We start from the raw sequence: 22,304 nt of genomic DNA on the forward strand, positions 1-22,304 counted from the left end.
TATCAAAAGAATCTGTCGTGTAAGTTAAGCTACTTTTTGAACAATCATGCACCTTTTAACACAAGAACTAAGTAAATAGGTTAGAAAACGGCAAACAGTTATCCTGTGTGTGTGAGAAGGGGTTCAGTTTATTGATGTATTATTAAATAATTATGGATATGCAGGAATGATATACAATATTACTATTTATAAATGACTATGGATATAGTTCTTAACATTGTTCTAAATCTAAAGTTATTTTTTAGTTTTTAAATAAGGGTCTACATAAGTATCCCTTTCTAGTGAATATGATTTGCCATAAAAAAGGTGTCCTATGTCTTCAATGGCTGATGCTCCACGTATACAGTCTTTCTTCAGTTGACACTCCATTAAACCTTCCATGTCTACCACAGAGTCCAGTTGTTCAAAACAAGCTCTTGAAAAAGCTGTTCTGGGATGTTGAAGCATGTAAGTAGTTAAATATTTTTCTAATTGGAAGGTTGATTTGTGCTGAGCCAGCCACTTCAGATACATGTAAATGCATTATATATATATATTGCAATAATGGAGAATCATTGATTTTTGTTAAGTTCTTCATTTTAATTTGGTCAACTGTTGAAATATGACATTTAATATCTAATATATGTGTGTGTGTGTGTGTGTGATCTTCCACATTTGTTTTATGTTTTTCTATTCTAGTTATGCTGCGTAGCTATATTTTTTAAATAGTTTTTCATGTATTTATTTTCCTATTTTAATTTTTGTCTGGTTCTTTCTTTAAAGCTTTAGATAAATTAAAATCTATACCAATTTTTGCAATTACACTGATAATACTATAAAGATGTAAGCAAATTTTTAATAATTAGTGAACATATGCATAGAATGTAGTGAAAAAAGATGAGTTGCAGCTAAATGAGAACTCTTCCATATCTTCCAAATAACTTTAATCCACCTTTACGGAGATTTTACCCACATTTGCGGGCAAACCAACCTCAAAACTTAAGACTTAACTTTTTCCACAAAACATTAAATGCCATTCCATAGACCTCCTCTAAATTTAATATCCTTCATCTGTAATCCCATTATCTATTCTGCCTTCTCTAACCACTGAGGGTCTTTCTGCTTTACAGATCAATCTTTCCATTCCCATATACCCACTTCACATATCACTTATACGCATTCAATTCATACTCTATTCACACCCTGAACCGGCATCTACTTGCAACAATGTCCACGATGGTCTCCTGATAGTATGTATGTGCATCAAAACAGGCAAGAAGCAATGGTGTCATAATTAACAACCCGTGTGTGTCATTTGGTCTGTTTTGACCATTAATATGGACACAGCTGCCCATCTGCTTCAACTTATTTTTAAACTGCAACATATTCATTAAAAGGATTCTTGGCATAGTGTTGACTTAACCCCATAGTTCCATTCACTTAGCAAAATGGATGGTATTTACATTTTTAATATTTTCATAATTAGAGCCCTGTAATATAAACATTCAATCATCTTAAATGTAGGTTAATTCTAGAGTAGATCTCCAAACAGAATTGGTACCCTCTACAACACATTAAGAGAATTTCTATAACTACTACTGCTTAAGTTATGTCTCAAAATAGAAATATATATTTATCTAAATAAAAAAAATCATTTCAGTGAATGAAAAATAAGCTCACTATTTAGCTCAGTAATTCTGTGACTTTATTCCTTCCTATCAGTCATGATCTTTTCAAGTTTACTTGCTGCACAGTTTTGTAACTGGGAATTGGGAGCTGGTGGGGGGTGGCTAAAGAAGCTGCAGTATCTAAAGATAATAAAACTGATAAGTATGCAAGTTCTTCGCTTCTTGTACTTAATCCATCAACTATCTTGGTGTCTAACGGCAAGAAAGACCCTCCTCCATTGGAATATCTTACAGGCATCACTTGCCTTCAGAACAGCTTGCCTTAAGAAGTTGTATGTGCTTTATCACTGTAGGTTTTTAAGAAGAGATTGGACAGTCATTTGTCCGGAATGGTAGAGACTCCTGCTTGGGCAGGGGGTTGGACTAGAAGACCTTCAAGGTCCCTTTCCAATTCTGTTATTCTGCTACTTCCCATAGGGGACAGAGGAGAAATTACACATTACACAAATTTCTAATGTGTCTTCCCGGGATATAAGGCAATGCTTAGACATCTCAAAGGAGTCACTGAGTAGCTAAAATGGTACTCAGATAAAATGGTATGTCAGGGACATCATTCACTGATCTCCTTCAGCCAACTGAAGACAGCTAGCTAGAATTCTCTCTGAAGGACAGATGGAGAATTAAGGAATAGAAGGTCCATTTTAATAACAGCAGGCAGTTTCACCAAATCAGCATTCAGGTGTGAACAACAAATATCACCCAAGAAATTACTGCCAGGTATGGACCTGACTGCCCAAAGAAACACCTTTCTATCATTCACTCAGAACCAGTTACATTCTCTCCAGATAAGAATTCCTGCTCACTGAATACTCAGTATTCCTCCCTGTATTAGTGATACAGGAAGATTACCACATCCTGATTGAAAATGGTATAGAAGGAGATCATGAGGCCAGAGGTAAGAACTAAGAGAAGTGCTGGAAGCCAGAGTTCTCTGCCATGCTGAAGAACATTCATTCAAACTATCGCTGGTATGATAGCATATGTCACACCTGACATCTTTGGATTACCTTGCTATTAGCAGAGTGACAGATGATTTACCAAGTACATTGGCATCTTGTTCTGCTTTGGAGCAGGTAGTTTGTCATTAGTCATCAGTCTGGATTTTTAACAGTGACAAAAATGGATGGATGATGCTTAAGTATTCCCAGAGTGAAATATTATTTCACATCCTTGAGGACCTGCATGTTTTAATGAGTACAGGCAGCTTAGCATGGATTTTCCGTATAACGCTTTAAGTCATTCCATACTAGGGTGCCCTCTTCATTGTTAGAAGCTCAATGTTCATTGTGAATGCTGGTTTGTAAAGCTTAGCAAACATCATAGCCACACACTGATTTTGTGAAGGATTACTTTAAACATGATTCAATTTCATGCAAGAGTTAAGCAATGACATTTTTAGAAAGATTAACTTATTATAAATATTCTAGTCATAAACATGTAGTAAAAACAACACACCAAGTGTGACTTCTCCCACAATCAACTCCCCCCTTAAAAAAAAAATCAGGATTCTTTTAAAGGTCTTAAAAATAGCAAAACAAGTTGAATCCTGTCCTTAACCATGTTAGATTCTGGAACTTGAACTAGCTTGAATCAGTTTCTGCAGCCAAGAATTTATTAAATTAAAACATTCTATTTCAGTGCCTTCTTCAGATTCAGGATTTTCCAACTGCTCTTAAGAAAGGCAAGTTTAATGAACTCTCTACAAAGAATATACCTTTTCTTGTGGATCAGGAGTGGTAGAAATAGTTAGGTATATTATGCTACTATTGAGGGGGTTAGACTTGATAGTTTTGATTGTGGGGATTTATCATTTATATCCTGAGAGACAGGAGAAGTAGAGTGAGATAATAGTGAAAGCAGTGGTTGCAGATATACTGAAGAAAGAGGTTAGCAGTTGAGATACTGCAGAATGCTATGGAAGGCTGAATTGAAAGGAAACTGTTAGCACACAAAATTGATCAAGACATTGACTAGAAAAAGTTCCATTTTTCCATAGACAGAAGTTGTTTGACAACAGAAAGGGCATTCTTGGTCCTGTACTGGGAGACCATTTCAGACTATATGGGGAATGGAAAAACTGGAAGAGCTTTTCCTGGACTCATGAATACTGATATGAAGGCAAGATGGCCTTTTCTTATCTTCAGCTACTGTGCTGCATATAGCTAAATGGAACTGAATAAACTCAGTATAATAACAAAAATCCTTATCACCACAATGCATTGCCTTTGGAAATCAGCTAGCTGATATAGGTGCAAACTACAGCTTCCTGTTTGCTGACTAATGCTCAGCATCATGAACACCAACTTTATGAATCGTGCACTGCAGGGGTGGGATTCCACCGCTTGGTGATTGTGCACTTCTCCTCTAGGAATCTGCTCAATGTTTTTAATCCATGGAAGTCGAGGCCAAATTTTCCTTAAAACCACAGAACAGATTTCCACAGGAAAATAAAGGTTTTTTTTTTTTTTTAGTATAAAATCAGCTCCAGCATTCCAACCCCACCAAGCTCTTATCATGTGCCAAAATTTTGATCATGTGACCAGGGAGGCACTGCAATAGCCTCAACCTTTGACCAAAATTTGTTGATACAAATTTGTATCAACAAATATCATGAATACTGAATCACTGGTTCAGAACTAAGCCAAAGGTTTCCGGCGAATGAAGTTAAATGTGCCCTATTGCTAACCATAGTTGCAGGGTTTGATTAAATAAAAAAGGTACTGTTTAAAATCTTCCAAAAGTTTAACAATTGAGTTAAACTTTTACTTCTTAATATATAGATAGGGAAAATTCAGCAGTAGCCAAGAGACTGGCAAACATCAATTTATATTTCAAAAATCAAACATCGCGGCTTAAGAATGCTCAAATTACTGCACAACTGCATTTATCTCAAATGCTGGTAAGAGATGTTTAGGATTTCACAATCTAGTCTTCAACAGTACATGAAAAGGAAGTGCTAGATGTATAAGTTAGATTCAAAAAAAGCAGAGGCACACAAGATCACATTACTAATGTTCAATAGACAATGGAAAGAATTATGTTATCTACAAGAAATTGATAATTGCTTTATGGATTATGACAAAGCTTTTTTCTGTGTAGACCAATTTACCCAAGCAATTTCTTTTCCTTACTGCAAAAATTTGCATGATTACTAGGGAGCAACAGTTACAGTAAAATAAGGTGCAATTAAATTGTTTAAAATTAATTTTGCACACTGCTACTTTCTTTAACATACATGCAGAGAAATGATAGACCAGAAATAGAAACTGGAATTAAAAGTGTTGGAAGAAACATCAACAGCCTCAGATATGCAAATAGTGAGTCTGCAAGAAGGAAAACTTGAGGAATTTCTTGTTAAAAGTGAAAGATGCTGGTACAAAAGAGTTTCTGCTACTATTTATTAAAAATGCATATGTTAAAAGGCAATGCCAACATAAATAAACAGATAGATAAGCTGTTCAAGTCTTCATATTTCCAGATCCAAGCATTCACAGATATGGTGACTTAGTAAAACAAAGATGCCTGTTACTTGAAAGAAAATCTAAGACAATTTTATACAAACTACTGAGGTACAGAGATATCATAATGGCAATAAAGATATATATTAACAAGACTATTATTTTCTCAGTTGCAATAAATAGCTCTGAAAACTGGAACACTAGAAAAGCTGAAGAAAAATCAACACCTTTGAATGGTAGTGTAGGAGAAAATTGCTATGAAGACCTTATACTGAAAGAACAAGTAAATAGTTCATCAATAGATATGGTAAAATAGAATGCTTGCTGGAAGCACAGATAACGAAGCTAGTTTAAATATTGTGGTCACATAAAACGAAATCTGTAGTCATTGGACAATATCCTGACACTTGGAAAGTGAAAAAAAGATTTAAAAAAATACAAAACTAGATGGCATCAGTGATGACACAATATGATCTTAAAAGAACTCAAAGAAGCAGTTACTGACAGACAATCATGTCGAAGGATTTGCATTCAGTAAAGTTTAGAAGTGGCCAAACAATTGGAAGATGAAATCAGGAGATAAATTGACTGTTGATTTAGTTTTCAATGGTTTTTGTATTCAAGGTTAATATTTAAGGTAGATATATTTGGAATTTAGCATCACAAGACAGTATTTGAAATTAAACTATGTACAAAAGATGACCATTTAATTGCTAAAATGCATAAACTTCTGTTAAAATTTGAAATGGAAGAACAAGTGGAAGAGTATGAGAAAACGAGCAAAGAACTTTGGCAATATTTATTATTTTATTTAATCATTTATTTATATCCTGCCTATCCTATTTTCATAAATAACTCAAGGCAATACATTCCTCCTATTTTCCCCAAAACAACAATCCTGTGAAGTGAATTGGGCTGAGAGTATATGACTGACCCAAGGTCATCCAGCTGACTTTCATGGCAAAGCCAGGACTTAAACTCAAAATCCCTTCCTTTCTGGACTAGTGCCTTAACCACTAGACCAAATTGGTGAGAGAACAATGGGAAAATATGTAATTGAAATAACTGAAAGATACATTATAATTTAAATTTTATAAAATGATGTATCACCGGCACATGCCTCCAGAAAAATTATCTAAAATGTATAAAGATACTGCATTATGTTGGAAATGTGGCCAAAAATACGAAGGGTCATTTTATTGTGCCTGGTAGACATGCACAAAAGCTAGAAAATCTTGGGATTGAATATATATAGTGATACAAAGAATTTTAAAGAGTAATATATTCAATTGAAGGCAGAAATCTAAGACTAATGAATAGACAATTAAAAAAAGAGTTAGGAAAGGCTATTTTTGTATATAATTGCTGCAAGATTATATGCTAAAAATGGAAAGATTCTCAAATACCTATGATGGAGGAAGAAATGGTAAAGGTAACAGAATTAGCAGAGAGATGGCAATTAAAGAAAGGACAAAAGTATATTTATTACTATGGTAACAGGAGGCGCCTTATGGACTTTTTGCTGAAAACTAAAAAAAATGAACTTGTGCTTTATGGATTTGAATATTAGAAAGAATGGAAAAAAGGAAAGTACGTTGCAATCTTAGAGAGGGTAAAATATATTTGTAATTGCTGTTAAGATTGGAAGCCATTTGTTTATACAATTATCTGTCTTTTTTTCCTTTCTCTTCTATTTCTTCCTTCATACTTTTTCTACTTGTTATTTCACTTTTCTTACTCTTCTCTTTCAAAATTTGTATTGTTTTAAAAATATTTAATAAAAATTACATAGAAATAAAAAGGTTTGTAAGTGACTGAACAATTGATCAGCAAATCTGTTTTGTGTTGCTGTCTGTACCTATTTATGTTCAGCTATGAGGTGCTCTGGTTGAAGTTTGGTTTATGGGAACAGTAGGTTTTGCTGCGGGTGTGTCACCCTTCCTGCTTCTCAGCAGCTTTTCTGCCCAAGTTGCTGAATTCTATTGCTAGGTTGGCAATAATATTAACAAAGATGCTGCTCACAGATTTTCAAAACTTTGCAGTTGTTCTCACTCCTACCCACCTCCAAAAGTGATAAAGTCAAATGAAATAAAATGACTGTCCAGCTGGCCAATATTAGCAGCCTCCATTTCTTTGATGATGTCGGGGCAAGCAGTCTGGTTATTATGACCAGTTTTAAGACAACCATGCGGCCGAAAGGTAACATAACACCATTGTACTGCAATTTTAACAATATAGAGAATGAGACAAGGAGTTGGGACCAAATGAAAATGCTAGCCAATGGTAACTGGTAACCAATGGGAATGGTTACCACTGAAGCTCTTGCATTCACACTGCAGAATCCTCCAAAGTATTTTCAAATATATCACAACAGAGGCAGAACCTATGAAAGCTCATTGCCCAATAAGCTATTGCACAATTTATTAAAGTATGATGCTAATCTGTCAGTAGAGCATATGAACATATGTTTAATTGCTCATAGTTACTATGAGTAGTACAAATCCTTGTAAGTGCTTTGGAATGCAAGGAAACATACGTGAAATACCATTTTACAAGCCTTTAAAGCGGCCTAGCCTCTTCCCAAATTGGCATGATTTCATTCTCATAGTATATTCATGTGAAATATTCATGTGAATCTAGGAAAAGGCACAATGTAACTGATCAAAAGGAGCTGCTTGTTACTGCCCAAATGTTTTCCAAAGTAGCTCTTCTGAAAGCATTTTAGAGCCCTAAAGAAATCCTAAATTTCTGTCAATTCATATGAAAGCTCTCATTACCAGGTTACACATCCAGATGTTCTGATAGCTATCTTATTCTACCCACTGCTTCAGCATCTCTACTTTCACATACTACATACATTTGTACAGCCTTAATGCATCATTCATTCATTCATAAAGAAAAGAAAAAAAAACCCTAGACTAATATTATCAAGTCAATATGAAATAACTGTGGGTCAAATTTCTATTCTGAACTAGAATATAAATTCACTTTGAAATGCCAGGATGGCACAATTACTAATGCAAATGAAATCTAGCATGAGCACATTAAGGTGATTTTTTTAAAAACAACAACAGTAAGGAATACTGAAGTCCATAAGATAAGCGTCCTTTCCATTTGCTATTATTTTGACTTTTTAAAGAACGTTGAGAGTTTCAGACTAGGCAACTGAAGCTGGGGTAGCACATTGCATGCAATGCTGAGAAAGTAGATGAAGAAATGTATAGCATAATGCATGCAGCGAAAAAACAGAGATGCAGGTCTGTGCTGATTGTCTTGCACATACATATGCATATGGGACACTGACCTGGTGGTCTGAAGCAATCCTGCATCATTTCCCATTTTCTTATGCATAGCTGTTCTGTCAAAGTCTTTCACCTCAATTTTCACAGTCTTCTTTCCTCTTTGTTCTATTGGTGGAAGAGGAACAACATTCATGGACTTAATTTGAAGGGTAGTTTTGAGATCAGCCTTAGTTTCTTTAGCCAGTTCCTTGTTTTGAAATGGCAAACAAGAAGATTCACACAAAGAATTACTGATACTGAAACTGTCTGAAGGCCCATCCCTTGCATCCTTCTTGAGGCTGATCAGTTCACCCATTAATTCTAGGAAAGAGAATACAAAATTAAATCAGATTATTTTTTAGAACACAATTTATATAGGGGTGTTTGTTAGTATTTATATATGTATTCCTTAGTGACATACCATTTCACAAACTTAACAATTGATGGAAGAAAATTGCACACAAGAATTCTTTTTAGAATAGTTTTCACAATGAGTCACTGATTTCACTAAAGCATTCCCTAAGATGATTATATTTATAAGAGCTCATTCATTTGTTTGCTCACCAATTGTGTTATTCTCTTTTAGGCTAAGTAATATTATGCAAAGTGCAGAAAAAGAGGAAGAAGTAGTAAGAAAAAGAATTTAAAGGTAGAAGCTTAAAAACAAGAAATCTAATTAAATAGTTTCCATGAACTCCCTTCAGTACACTGTGCCATGTCTTTTTTGCCTTGAGAATGTTCTTATTTTCACCACATCCATAGAACGAAATATTGCTTCTTGTTCTTTAACTTCTTACCCATTAACTCCATCCAATCACCGCTTTCTCAATCACCTCAACCTATTCCCTCTTTCTCATATATTTATTTTGTGATTCAATCCTATTTATTCCTGGACTGAATTTCCTCACCTGGCTTATAATTAGTTAAGTAGGTCTCAATGTTTAAAAGTCTCCATTTCCCCTTCTTTTGTTGTGCTTTCCTCTCTTCAAGTTGTAGTTTAGGTAGAAGAGAAGTTTTTCTATCCGCCTGTGTCTCTTAATAAATCTACCTTTTACTCCAGATATAATGAATGCCTATTAGCATTCATGACAGCTAGGCTGAGCCCATATTTTGCTTCCAAAATGGCTATCAAATTATCGTGCTGCCTCGCTCCCCCCTCCCACATACAGCAAGAGTCTTTTTATTCAAACCCCCTAAACAGATCTTCTGAAAGCACCTCTATTGCTAAGGTCCAGATTCTGAGCTCAGCATGGCAAGAGTCACTGGGTAACCAAGTCCAAAATCCAGGAAAGCAGTCCATATCAAACATGTCAGAATGCACGGCATGAGCATCCAAGACACAGAAGTGGACACATTGTTCCAGCAACGTTCAAGTCCTCACAGAGGAATTAAGTAGGCAACACCAGTGCAGCTCTTTATGAGAGAAAAGATTGTCTCCTCATGAGTAATCTAGCAGATTGGCATTGTCCCTGTCCCCTCCACTTGGTTTTGGATCAGGAGGTGGTGTGGACTCCACCTTCTCCTCATTGCTAATCGGCGGCAGCTTCTCTGGGTCCTTGCCTGGAGCCTCCTGACCAAATTGCTGCAGCTGTGGCTTGCCTCCCTTAGCCTGTTGCTCGTCCATTGACCTAGCTGAGGCTGCTCCATCGGACTAGCACTCTCCGGGGCCCAATCCTGACCCACACTTGGCTCCGTACTTTCCTCTGCAGACTCAAACTCACCCTTCTCCTCTAAACTCGCATCTAGAGAGAGATCCAGGGATGGATCCATGACATTTACACATTTTATTAACACTCCAATTATATTTAAAAGCATATCCTCCAGCAAGAGCGCCTGTTGAATGTAACATTTTTTTCTTCTCAACACCTAATTCTCACTTCCATATAACAATGTGGTCTGAACCACATTGTCTTTATCATTTTCACTTCTTTCAACATACATGCATTCCTTACAACATACTACCGGCTATCTTTTTACTAGCATCTCACATCTTAAAATTATTCATGTGTTTTACTGGTTAATAAAAAATTATAGCTTGATCTCTTGTTTTTTTGTCTTATAGCCAAAACACAAAATTTAGCCACATTTTATTCAATCCCCCTGATGTATGAGCACAATCTCAAAATGGTACATCTGATTTCTTTCTAACATTTCTTTGGGTTAGCAAGAATAACATGGTATGGAAAGCATGCAGGGCATAGCTTCTGGAATCCATTGCAAACCTTAATACAAATTTCCATCTGGGAAAGTGGAGGGAGACAGGCTTAGAATGGAGCAGCTGCCAATAATTTCAGATGCTGCCAGTTTGTCTTTCCCACAATGAATGCACTACAGGATTTTTTTTCCTCTACAGCCCCAAGTGGATCCACACCATTTTTGAGGTTGATCTTTTTTTTTGGGGGTCAACTTTCCCCCCAATCCCTGGTTTAATGTCAAGCAAGAGTTGTATGGACAGACATACCAAGTTCTAAACCCATTTACATGACTCCAACATTCAACCAGGTTGAAAATAATAAAAGGAAATGAGGACTTATCCTTAGTGATTTATTAGCTTCTTCACTGCAGTCAGCTACAGGGCCTGGCAGGCTCTTCAGCTACTGGGAGGAAGGCAGAAGCAACTCTGGGATTAAACCTGAATAGGCCACTCCTAAATTTCAGAGGAACAAACCTTCTGAATGATGGAACTCTGTTCAGGCCTCTTACTGCTGCATGGAAAAATTGTGAGTTAGTAATCTCATCAGATCACTCAGAATTTGGCCAAAAAGACTGAAAATTCTCCACAATGAGAATTTTTGCCTATTTATTGTCTATTCTGCACACCTCAATGCTTGTAATTTCTAGCTCTTTTTTTAAAGCCAAAGCTGCCCAGAGTCATTCTAGTCAAGCTGCCTTTAAATCTAATAAAATAAATAAATAGCTCTGAATTCAGTTTCCACACAAGAGGAATCTGGAAGTTAGCCTCTCAATTTATCAAGGGAAAATTACTACAATCTGAGTAATTTTCAGAGTCTTTGTCAGAGTCTTCTGCATTACAGACTTTATAATTTTTAATGACGTGTTATCAAGAAACCACTTCTTCCTTAATGTGTGAGTGTTGAAAAAAGAATCTTATAAACTTTTTTCAATTGCCTAGGAAAATCTGTTTTTGCAACATTCCGGCTCATGTATAAATTGGTTTGCTTCATCAGCTATTGACATTTCCTCTTCTTTCCTCCTATAGGACAAAATCTCAAGTGAAAATTACAATCTTTACTTATGTTAACAAGCTGTGGACTATCCCTCCTACATAATGGGCCCTTTGGGGGGCATCAAGGGTCCATTAATAAGAAGAACTAGAAGAACAAGCTACATGGATCAAGTGCCATCTTCTTTAGATGGCAGGAAAAACAAGGGATAGTTAATGAAAGAAGTTGGCAACAAGTATGGTGTCCACATCCAGAACTCCAGGTGCAATAAAATGTTCTCAATAATGTTAAAAACATTCATATTGGGGTCTATATTATCTATTACTACAAGGAATTTAAAGTGAGTCCAACTGCAGCTTGAACTAGTGCATAACTCACAGATGACATTGCCTATACAAATGAAGTTTATTGCTACTGAGAAAAAGGAGATCTACTCTGGCAGGGAGCTTCGCTTTCTAAAAGTGCTAGTGGTCTGAATCACAGTAATATTTCTCCTATGTTTCAGAGAGATCCCCTAAAGTGTGGAATTACAACACTGGGCTTTCTACATTTCCAATTGCTGGGGAAAGTAATAAAAGATTAAAAATAAAAGAATGAAAAAGCAGCACACAGCTCTCAACAACACTTCAACCTGGAATCTGGAATCTCAGCTAAACTGAGACTCTCCTATGCCCCTAATCAAGACAAAGAAGCAATAGATTTTCAAGATACACTTCTCCATTGTAAGAAAACAGAAGTTTGTGCAGTCTGTTCTATGTCTACTTGCCTCAATGAATAACCTATATTGTTCCAAGGTGTCTCCCAGGCTTCTGAATTCTCAGCTATGCACAAACAATACTAGGCAACTCCCAGTTGAGACTGAGCAGTGAATGTAAAACTCTAAAAGCCTTTAAGAACCTCGGCCAGTTCCCACACTAAAAGGCAATATACGGGATGAAAGTGGTGATTTACTAGGGAGCAGGGATAATTACCTTGTGGTTCATATTTGATTTTCAGTTCATCTAGCAGCACACACAAATTTATGTTCTTACTCTGACAAGCTTCAAGTTGCTTTTCAGTTACAGAAAGCTTTCGCTCCATCTCTAAGACTCGCTGACTTTCAAATAAAGCTTTCATCCGCTGTAAAGATAATTCATTCTTCAAATTTTCTTTCTCCTTACTAACAATAAGGAAACAAAAAAGTAAGTACTAGAAAACATACAATTGTATAAAGTCAATATCCACATTGCAGGTCTCTATTCCTTCCATCTTTTCCACTTCATCCCCATATACACACCACATTAGGATTAAAAATGCATAGTACGTGAAGTAACATTAGCAGCCAAAACCATTCAAAAAGATTTATGGTGCTCTCAGTACAGAACAGTAATGGCTTTTCTAGCCTGTGAAAATCTGTTGCTTATAGGAGAGAATACAGGGGGGAAAAAATCAGACAAAATTGAAGAATTTCACCCAGTAAAAATATAATTGAGCCTGGCTTATAAAGTAACATTAAGAACTTTGAAAATGGACAATATCGTGTATGATTAAAGTATTGGACTAAGACTAGGGAGAATCAGTTTTGAGTCCACCTTCAAATAGGGAAAGTCAATGAGTGCCTTTGTCTTGGCCTAGCTCTACTGTGTATGGTAGACAAAGAGAAACGGGGAAGAAACAACCAGAATTCTGAGCTCATGTTAATATTCTAAAGAGCATTGTTTTTTTAAAAAAATATCTGAAATATCTACTAATATTAAAGTTCCGTCTTTGTTACAGACAGGTGTGCTTTTCTTCCTTATTTATTTTTTCATCCTCTGAAAGTTGAATCAGAGGCAGGTTAAAGAAGAGAAATTACATTCCATAGTATATGCACTCTTCTAATGCACTCTTCCAGGAAAAATATTTGCACGTAGTTATTGGGTTCATATACAACAGGGTAAGCAAAATATGATTTGTTTAGCTTAGAATATCATAGGTAGGTTACAATTTATGGCTATAATTGAGCCTGAAATTATGATAATAAATAGTGCTGGTTGCTAAACTTCAAGTAACTGACTTAATTCTACATTTTTTTTGCTGCAGTCATTAAGCAAATTACCATGGTCATTAAGAGAGTGCCACAGGTGTCAAGCAAACTCATTGCTCCCAATGGGAGCTTTTTCCCCAAAACAAAAAACCAGTTTCCAGTAACAAAAATCATAAATTATGGTCATGTGACATTGGGACACTGAAAATCATAAATGTGAGTGGGTTGTGAATGCCCAAAATCGGATCACATGCCCAGTGGGACCACTTGGAATCCATGCCATAAGTACTTTTTGAGAGGGGTGTGTGTGTGTGTGTCATAATGTAAATTGAGGACTATCTAAATGAAATCAGCTCTTTTGTTTGAAATTCATATTGTGCCCAGCCATTATACCTGTAGCTTATTCAACAAACTATGTCTTACTTGGTGACCCTGGGGTGATTCATCTAAGATGCTAAGGCTGAATACAGATCCTAATGTATTATGTTTTTGCTAAATTCACACAACATGCTATACCATAAGTCACCACTTGTAAGCAATGGTGGCTGATTTCACACAATATGCTCCATAGTATTACTTGGTTTCAATTTAAAATGTTGGCATTATGTAACATATAACCAGCTTATTTTACTAAAATAGGTAATAGTTAACTTTAGCAATAGTTATTTTAACCAAGAAAGTTAAAAAAAATCAAGAAAATCTAACAATTTAGCATTTAGGGAAGAAGGAACTAATACTCTAATCTAAACTAATGGCTCACTCAGGCTGTCAATTTCCACAATTAGAATTCACAAGACTCACTCTGAATTTTCAAGTTTCATTTGAAGCAAATCAATATAATAGCCATTTTCAAATTCAGCATCTTCTGAGGCATTAGACAGTTTCAGCTCTCTTGAGTTCTCAGATACCTTCTGGGTAAACAATTATTTAAAAAAATTAAAACTAATACACTAGTGGCCTTTGATAATTTCAGTTATTTGTTAGTGGCAAAAAGGTATGGCAACAAATAAAATATATATTTGAAGAAAAATCATCCCATTCAAATGTAACACAATTATGCTATACCTTGAGGCAAAAAATATGACTGAATAAAGGAATATATAAATTCTAATAGAAGAAAATTATTAAACGATTAATGAAATTAACACACAAATAGGTATCTGTGATATTTTATTGCTTTTATACTTCTTGATATCAGCCTAGAAAACACAACTACGAAAAAAACATTTTGGGATCTAATCCCAAAAAGGCTTGCTCATTGAATATTAAAGTTTATATAAATGCAAAGTTGTAACACTTCTCTTCTTTATTGTACTTCCTGGAACTGAGATTAACAGAGCACACTAATGTGTACTATTCCTTAGTAATGGAATTCTTCAAGTCTTTCAGTATAATCTACAATCAGGATGAACGATACTTGGGACAGGCATAGATATAAAAACCACCCAAAGTCATTCTTCCGTATCATTGGAAGAAGCATGGCCACATTTCATTTTTATCCCAAATTTGGGCTTCTTTAAAGCAAATTGCTCCTATTCCATTCTTAAAACCACATTATAAGCTGAGAAACAGAAATTGCAAGGTTATAATTTAGTCATTTTGCCACTGAATATCCATGATGCATTGGGAAGCTCTCTGACACTCCTTTCCTGAAACCTTCTTGGTTTAAACATCTTGCTTGTGCCTCTTGCCTTAGGTGTATGATTTGACAGTTCTTGCTGCCATCATCTACCTACCTGGGGACTCCTCACTTCGAGTACTCCCCTCTAATCCCTGTGTGTCAGAGAGAAATGGCCCCCATGTTATTTTCTGCATAAATTCTTATATGGGAGATCTATTAAGTCATTTGCTCTATTTCATGATTCTTTGTGCTACGTGGGGTTTATTCTATATAATGCTTTCCAGTCTAGTTTTATATCATTCCTTCACCAACTGCCAATAAAGGACTTGATAATTTAGTCATGTACATACCGTTGATTTTTCTAATTGATTCAGTTTCATGAGCAGTTCTTCTATTTCACCATTCTTTTGTTGAATCATGTTTTGTAAACGTTCCAGCTGGTCATGCTCTCCCTGTGAACCTTTCATTCTTAGAAGTGTAGCCATCTGCAGCTACAAATCAAACCAAATTTTGGTCATTTTTTAAATTAGAAAGACCTTCTTATAAAGTATATGGGTGGTCCTTGATTTACAACAGTTCATTTAGTGACCGTACAAAGTTACAACAGCACTGAAAAAAGTGATTTATGACCGTATTTCACAGTTACAATCTTTGCAGCATCCCTATCATCATGTGATCAAAATTCAGATGCTTGGCCACTGGTTCATACCTATGATGGCTGAGAAGTCCCAGGATCATGTGATCCCCTTTTGCGACCTTCTGATAAGCAAAGTCAATGGGGAAGCCATTTAACAATCATATGACTAACTTAACAACTGCAGTGATTCACTTAACAACTGTGGCAAGAAATGTCATAAACTGGGACAAAACTCACTTTTAAAAATGACACATTTTGCTGAATCATGATTAAAGAAGGTGCCATGTACTGTTGTTTTTTGTTTTGGGGATTCAAAAATAATTTGAGCTATTTGTTTCTAGAAAAGTAGCAAATAACACTGATATTACAGATGAAACAGCTTTGTTACCTAAACTTGGCTTTCTTAATTCCATAGCTATATCTCATCTTAATCCCACAACAATTTTATATACATACAAAACAGATATGCTTAGCTGTTAGAAAGAATACAATTCCAGGATAAATGATCTAAAGATTTTTTCCCCTCTAACAAAATACATTTTAAATTAACCATACCTTGACTCTTTGCAACTGTTCTCTGGTGAAATTATGTTGTTTCTGCAATAACTGATATTTTACTTTCGTGCTAATTAATTGACGCTCCATTTCTACTCTACGATCCTCTACCTATGGCAAAAAAAAAAAAAATATCCACTTAAAATTGGTTCACATTCTAATGTGTTTAATATTTATAGCAAGTTATACAGTCCCCCAGGAAAGCTATAAATACAAGGGAAATTGTATAAGATGCCTAGAAAGGTAAATAATGAAAGTTAATAACTTTGCCATATTATTTGCCAATTCAAAGACATGTAGCTTCGAGGTAATTATCAACTTATTTTAAAAATAATTGCCAAACACAATTATTTCCAGAAGTTTGAAAGAATCTATGAGATTACGTGACCATTACTGTTATCACTATAGGGATTAGTATCTTAGCTTATCTAAGTGTCCCTATATATTCAAATGCTACATACAATTATACAGCTAAATTGTTTTGAATAAAATATTGTCCTAAAGCAACAAAAAAAATACCCCCCAACCTGTGATAATTGTTACGGCTTTTTCAGCATTTAATCAGTACCTCAGCAAATAGAGAATTGCCTTGACTGGGAAAATCCTGGGCCTGCTGTAGTGCATGGTCAAGCTGAATTTGAAGATCTCGGTTTATCTCACGGGCTTCCTGAATTTGAATAAAACATCGTTAATTTACCCAAACTAAACTAAATTTAAATTTACCCAAACTAAATGCATCTGATCTACACAACTCTCCAATCCCTTAAATATTCAAAATTTTGAAAACACATGATAATGGCATTACATGTCACAAAACATCAACCACAGCCAGTTTGATCTAGTGGTTAAGGCATCAGGTTAGAAAGCAGGAGACCATGAAAGCCATTTGGGTGATTATTTGGCCAGTCACTTTCTCTCGTCCCAACCCATCTCACAAGATCGTTGCTGTGGGGAAAATAAGGCGAGGAAAGTGTTGGATATATTCACCACCTGGAATTACTTGTAAAAATAATAAAGGCATGATATAAATAGTAATAGCACTAGCACTTAAACTTATATACCACTTTATAGTGCTTTACAGTCCTCACTAAGCAGTTTAGAGTCAGCATATTTCCTCCAGCAGTCTGAGTCCTCATTTTACTGACCTCAAAAGGTTGAATCAACCTTGAGCTGGTCAGGATCAGTCTGCAGTAGGCAGAACTAGCCTGCAATACTGCATTCTATCCATTGTGCCACTACAGCTCCATAGAAGCAATCTCCTTGTCAATCTGCTAAGATTGCTCTCTGATACCTTCCCAGGTTGCTGTCTTACGCTTCAACTTATTTTAATCCTTTTTCAGAGCAAGGAGGCAGTGCTGGACTATCATTTTATTTCCCAAGACAAGACCAGGGTAGGTGCAGAAACGTCCTTGTAAAAAAAATATATGCCATCCTCCAGGTTGTGCCAAAGGTGCTTTTTTCAAGAGGCAACTGAACTCTCTGGCTTTTCTTTGAAGACATTTTGCTTCTCATCCAAGAAGCTTCTTCAGCTGAAGCTAAAGACTTCAGAGCTGAAGAAGCTTCTTGGATGAGAAGCAAAATGTCTTCAAAGAAAAGCCAGAGAGTTCATTTGTCTCTAGATAAAAGCACCTTTGGGAAAACCATGACCCGGATGACTGAGAATCGCCATAGACATATGAATCGCCACACACACACACACACACACACACACACACTGAAATAATCCAAATAAAATTCTAGGTGGGGCATGAAACCTAGCTAGTACCTAAGAATATGACTTGGTAACATTTGTAATAAAGTTTCCTATAAACATCCTAAATTTCTTTTTTTAAGAATTTTTTTTTGGCAACTTTAAGACTTGCGGACTTCAATTTCTGGGAATTGAAGTCCACAAGTTTTAAAGTTGCCAAGTTTGGGGACCCCTGATTTAAGACAAACCAGTATTTGTTCAGAATAGATCTAGAGAATTGCTTTTGATGTTTAAAACAACCTGGAAGGACAAAATTCAAATAGAGGGTTAGCTTAATTTACCCTATCTACAGATTCAAACACATATATTCCTAACAAAATAAATCATAACTAAGCATATGTCCTTTCAGGTGAAATCTGTAAAAGAAACAAAGCCAGCAAAGCCAATTTACTTCTCATTGGTAAAAATATTTATGTTATAGAACCTGAACACAGCCCAAGGAATTTCAGTAAATCAATTGTATTTAAACAAACAAGCTTTCTTGAGGGGAGAGTATTATATATTTTTTAAAAATTTCTCACCTTATTGTTTTTATTCAAACTTCTAACAATTTGAAAAAAATATTCCATTTAAACAAGCAAGCCTTTATTAAATTCTTCACTATATAGCACAAGATCCTTTTGTCATTATAAATACCAATGTAATACAGTACCTCTAATGAATTGCAAAATGAAAAGAGATCCCTTTCTCTCTCTTCCTTCTCTTCTTCAAGTCGAGCCACTCGATTCGTCAAATTGCTATTTCCAAGTTCCAGCTGTTCTTTATTGTATTGCAGATCATGTAACCTGTCCTCAAGATCTGTCTATTACAAAATTAATAAACACATAAATGATTTAACTGTCTGTTAAATCAGGTCATGTCAAGTAAACAATTATAGGGACAAAAGCCCAATTCACAATGTTTAATTTTAATTACTTTCCATGATATTTAAACATGATCAACTATAGATCAGAAGCCAACAGGAAGAATTTCTATCTGCAAATTATCTATACATTTACGGGACACTTAAAAGTTTCAGAATAAATCCCAGGCATACCTTTACTTGCTCAAGGGATTGCAGCTCAAGCTGAAGACTGAGCATTTCTGAAGACATAGTTTCTTGTACACGTTCTGACATTAGGTGTAGTTCTTCTGATTTTGAAGCAATCACATCTTTCAGATGGTCCACTTTATGCTTCAGTTGTTTTTCACTAAGTAATGCTTCCTCTAACTCTGATTTTAATTTTTCAACCTGTAAAACAATGGTTTTCCAAAGAGGGAAATAACTTTTACATTTAACTTTCATTTACATGCATTCTTCTTCAAATTTACCAGCATATCCTCACTAACTATTGCTCTTCTATATACTTCATTTTTATTCCATTCTAAAACTTCAAAAAAACATACATTAACTAGGGTCAACATTTTTTTTTTAACTAACTTAGCTGGTCAGACAATATAAAGCAATATTTAAAAAAAAAAAAAACCCAACAACCCTGTATTTGCTGGAATTTCCTATCACATTCCTTAAGGAAGAAGGCTGAAAAAATAAACATGCAGTTGGATGGTTTGTTTATTTATTTATTTATTACATTTCATGTTTCTAGGTTGCCTATCTCCCTTAGGTTTTTAAACACAACATGTACTTTGAAACAGTGGCATTATTTCCATCCCATCCTTCCTTTCTGCTCTAAAGCAGGCTTTTAAAAATGGAAGACATGTTATATACACTCAAGTTCTTGTTCTCTTTCTCTCACTCACTCACACCCACACAAAGCACATACCCAATTCTTGCTATTCTATCAAACTGCATATAATCAAAATTCATGTATAGTAATAAATTTAGCATCGCAGAAATATACTCTAATTCACAATTGATTTCTCAATAGATGTATTAAGTCCAAAACATTTTAAAGACAGTTTAGCATCATTAGAAGGGAGCAATTACTATAAACAACAGATTCATCTTATTCTTTGTATAATGCACCTTATTTTTAAGCTCCTTTATTTCTTGCCCATGTAATGTTTCCAATTGCCTACGCAGTGCATCCAGCTGTACATTTTGCTGCTGCTTAAGAGTCTCACATTCAATGTTTAAACTTCCCAACATTCGATTCTTCAATTCCACTTCTCTCTGGAGAGTATATTTTTCTTGTTCAAAATTCTGAAAAAGAAGTATCAGAGTTATAACAAAGAAAGGCATCTGCTATAGAAGCACAGTGGTGAGCAAAAAGTGTTCATTCTGGCAAAGACTAAAAACCTGCAAATATCTTTTGTGTACATTTCTTAACCACTTCAAGGAGAAGATTTAGATGCATGAGCTACTGGATCAGCACAGAGGGAAAGTTTAAATTCTACCTCCTTGCTCATGGGGAAAATTCAATAAACATTCAATTATTCATATAATGAATCATAGACTGGTTATACTAATAGTTGGTAAACAATTTACAATTTATATTTAAAGATGCTGACCCTGTAGGATAGCAATGTTTTTCTTCATGGTGGTAAAGGTAGTTGTTTCACTTATAACCATTCATTTAACCCAGCCTGGGAAAAAGTCACCTATAAACTGTTTTGCACTTAACGTCCATTGCAAACCATTGTCCCATCCCTTCAGTTACATGACTGCAATTTAGGCATTTGGCAATTACCTCACATTTATGACTGGTTACAGCATCCTGCAATGACATGATTACAATTTGTGACATGGTTTCTGGCCAAAACAAAAACCTATGGGGAAGCTGGAATTGCTTAACAATCATGTGAATTGCTTAATGACAATAGTAAAAATGATCACAAATTTGTGTTGAGTCAAGTGGTGACTCAATTTACAACCCCAACTGGGACCAGAATATCCATTGTAAGTCAAGAACTTCCTTGTAATTGTAAATTTAATTATTTCCACAGTCACTGGAAGAAGACAAAACCCACTGTTAAGTAAAAGAAGTATGCAGAATGCTTTCCTACTGTATATGAAGGTAGTCCTCAACGTATGACCACAATTAAGACCAGAATTTCCATTGTTAAGCAAAGTGATTGTTAAGTAAATTGCACCTATTCTTTTGCCATGGTTGTTAAGCAAATCAATGCAGTTAAGTGAACCATGTTGTCTTTAAGTGAATTCAGATTGCCCCATTGACTTTGTTTGCTGGAAGGGAGCTGGGAAGGTTGCAAATGATTATCACATGAGCCCAGGACTTTGCAACCATTGCAAACACATGTTAGATGCCAAGCAACCAAATTTTTATTATGTGATTGTGGAGATACTGCATTGGTTTTAAGTGCGAGGACTGGTTGTCACATTTTTAGTGGCGTTGTAACTTTGAACGGTCAATAAATGAATGTTGTAATTTGAGAATTACCTGTAACAGTAACTATTAAACTCATTATTAATGTATGCAATACCATAACAATACTCCATTCAAAACCTTTAAAATTGGTGTAGAAAACTATATAGAGAACTGCATTTTTTAATGTTAACATGTTAATTTCACAGCAATAACAGTAATGCTTCTATGTCAGTGAGTAGAATCTATCAAAACATTCTTACACAGTGCTTAAAATTTTACCTCTGTTATGGTAACCATGTCATTTTGCAGTTCATCTAGCTGATTCTGCAGCAAGTTTTCACTTTCCACCAGCTTTAAGCCATACTGTGCCGCTTTTCTTCTTTCTTCTTCAGCTTCTTTCAGCTGATACTGAAGACGTGAAATTATGTCTCCATCTGTCTCCATTTTCTTTTAAACACTGAAACTATATATGATGTACAACTCTTTTAAAAATCAATCTACTATGGGTAAAATCCATATATCTATTTATTGATGGGATTTAGAAGAGCCTCCCCTCTTCATAAATTATATACTCATGGTATTTAATCCTATGGATGACCTACAGACACACACACACACACATACACACACAACACTGACCGGAGCTAGCCCTGGTGAAAGGAAAACCACCTTAACACCGTATCTTCCACTCACTTTGGACCTTGAGTTGGTCCAAAAGAATACCAAGGTTGATAATATCAAAGACTGCTAAGAGACTGAGAGTCAGGAGAGATGCACTTCCCCATCTGAAAAATTGTCTCACTTTATTAAAAATGTGACCAGTGCTATCTCAGTACTGTATCCCAGTTTGAACCCATACTGAAAGAGGTCCAGATA

At 35.4% G+C, this 22,304-nt stretch overlaps 1 protein-coding gene across 1 annotated transcript in view; it reads right to left on the reverse strand.

Annotated features, from left to right (window-relative positions):
* SPDL1 (spindle apparatus coiled-coil protein 1) overlaps positions 1 to 22,304 on the reverse strand; it is a 29,863-nt gene that overhangs the window by 1,166 nt on the left and 6,393 nt on the right. The window contains exons 2-11 of the mRNA XM_087924558.1: positions 21,708 to 21,891; positions 20,126 to 20,302; positions 19,196 to 19,390; positions 18,812 to 18,961; positions 16,978 to 17,076; positions 16,410 to 16,520; positions 15,568 to 15,708; positions 14,398 to 14,507; positions 12,563 to 12,750; positions 8,430 to 8,727 (exon numbers count right to left, since the gene is read on the reverse strand). Coding sequence (XP_087780684.1) covers positions 8,430 to 8,727; positions 12,563 to 12,750; positions 14,398 to 14,507; positions 15,568 to 15,708; positions 16,410 to 16,520; positions 16,978 to 17,076; positions 18,812 to 18,961; positions 19,196 to 19,390; positions 20,126 to 20,302; positions 21,708 to 21,872 — 1,634 coding nt within the window. The 5' untranslated portion in view covers positions 21,873 to 21,891. The remainder of the gene's footprint in view (positions 1 to 8,429; positions 8,728 to 12,562; positions 12,751 to 14,397; positions 14,508 to 15,567; positions 15,709 to 16,409; positions 16,521 to 16,977; positions 17,077 to 18,811; positions 18,962 to 19,195; positions 19,391 to 20,125; positions 20,303 to 21,707; positions 21,892 to 22,304) is intronic.

Source organism: Pseudonaja textilis, chromosome 2 (assembly GCF_049901715.1).
Source record: "Pseudonaja textilis isolate UNSWEBS1 chromosome 2, rPseTex1.2, whole genome shotgun sequence".
Taxonomy (NCBI): domain Eukaryota; kingdom Metazoa; phylum Chordata; class Lepidosauria; order Squamata; family Elapidae; genus Pseudonaja; species Pseudonaja textilis.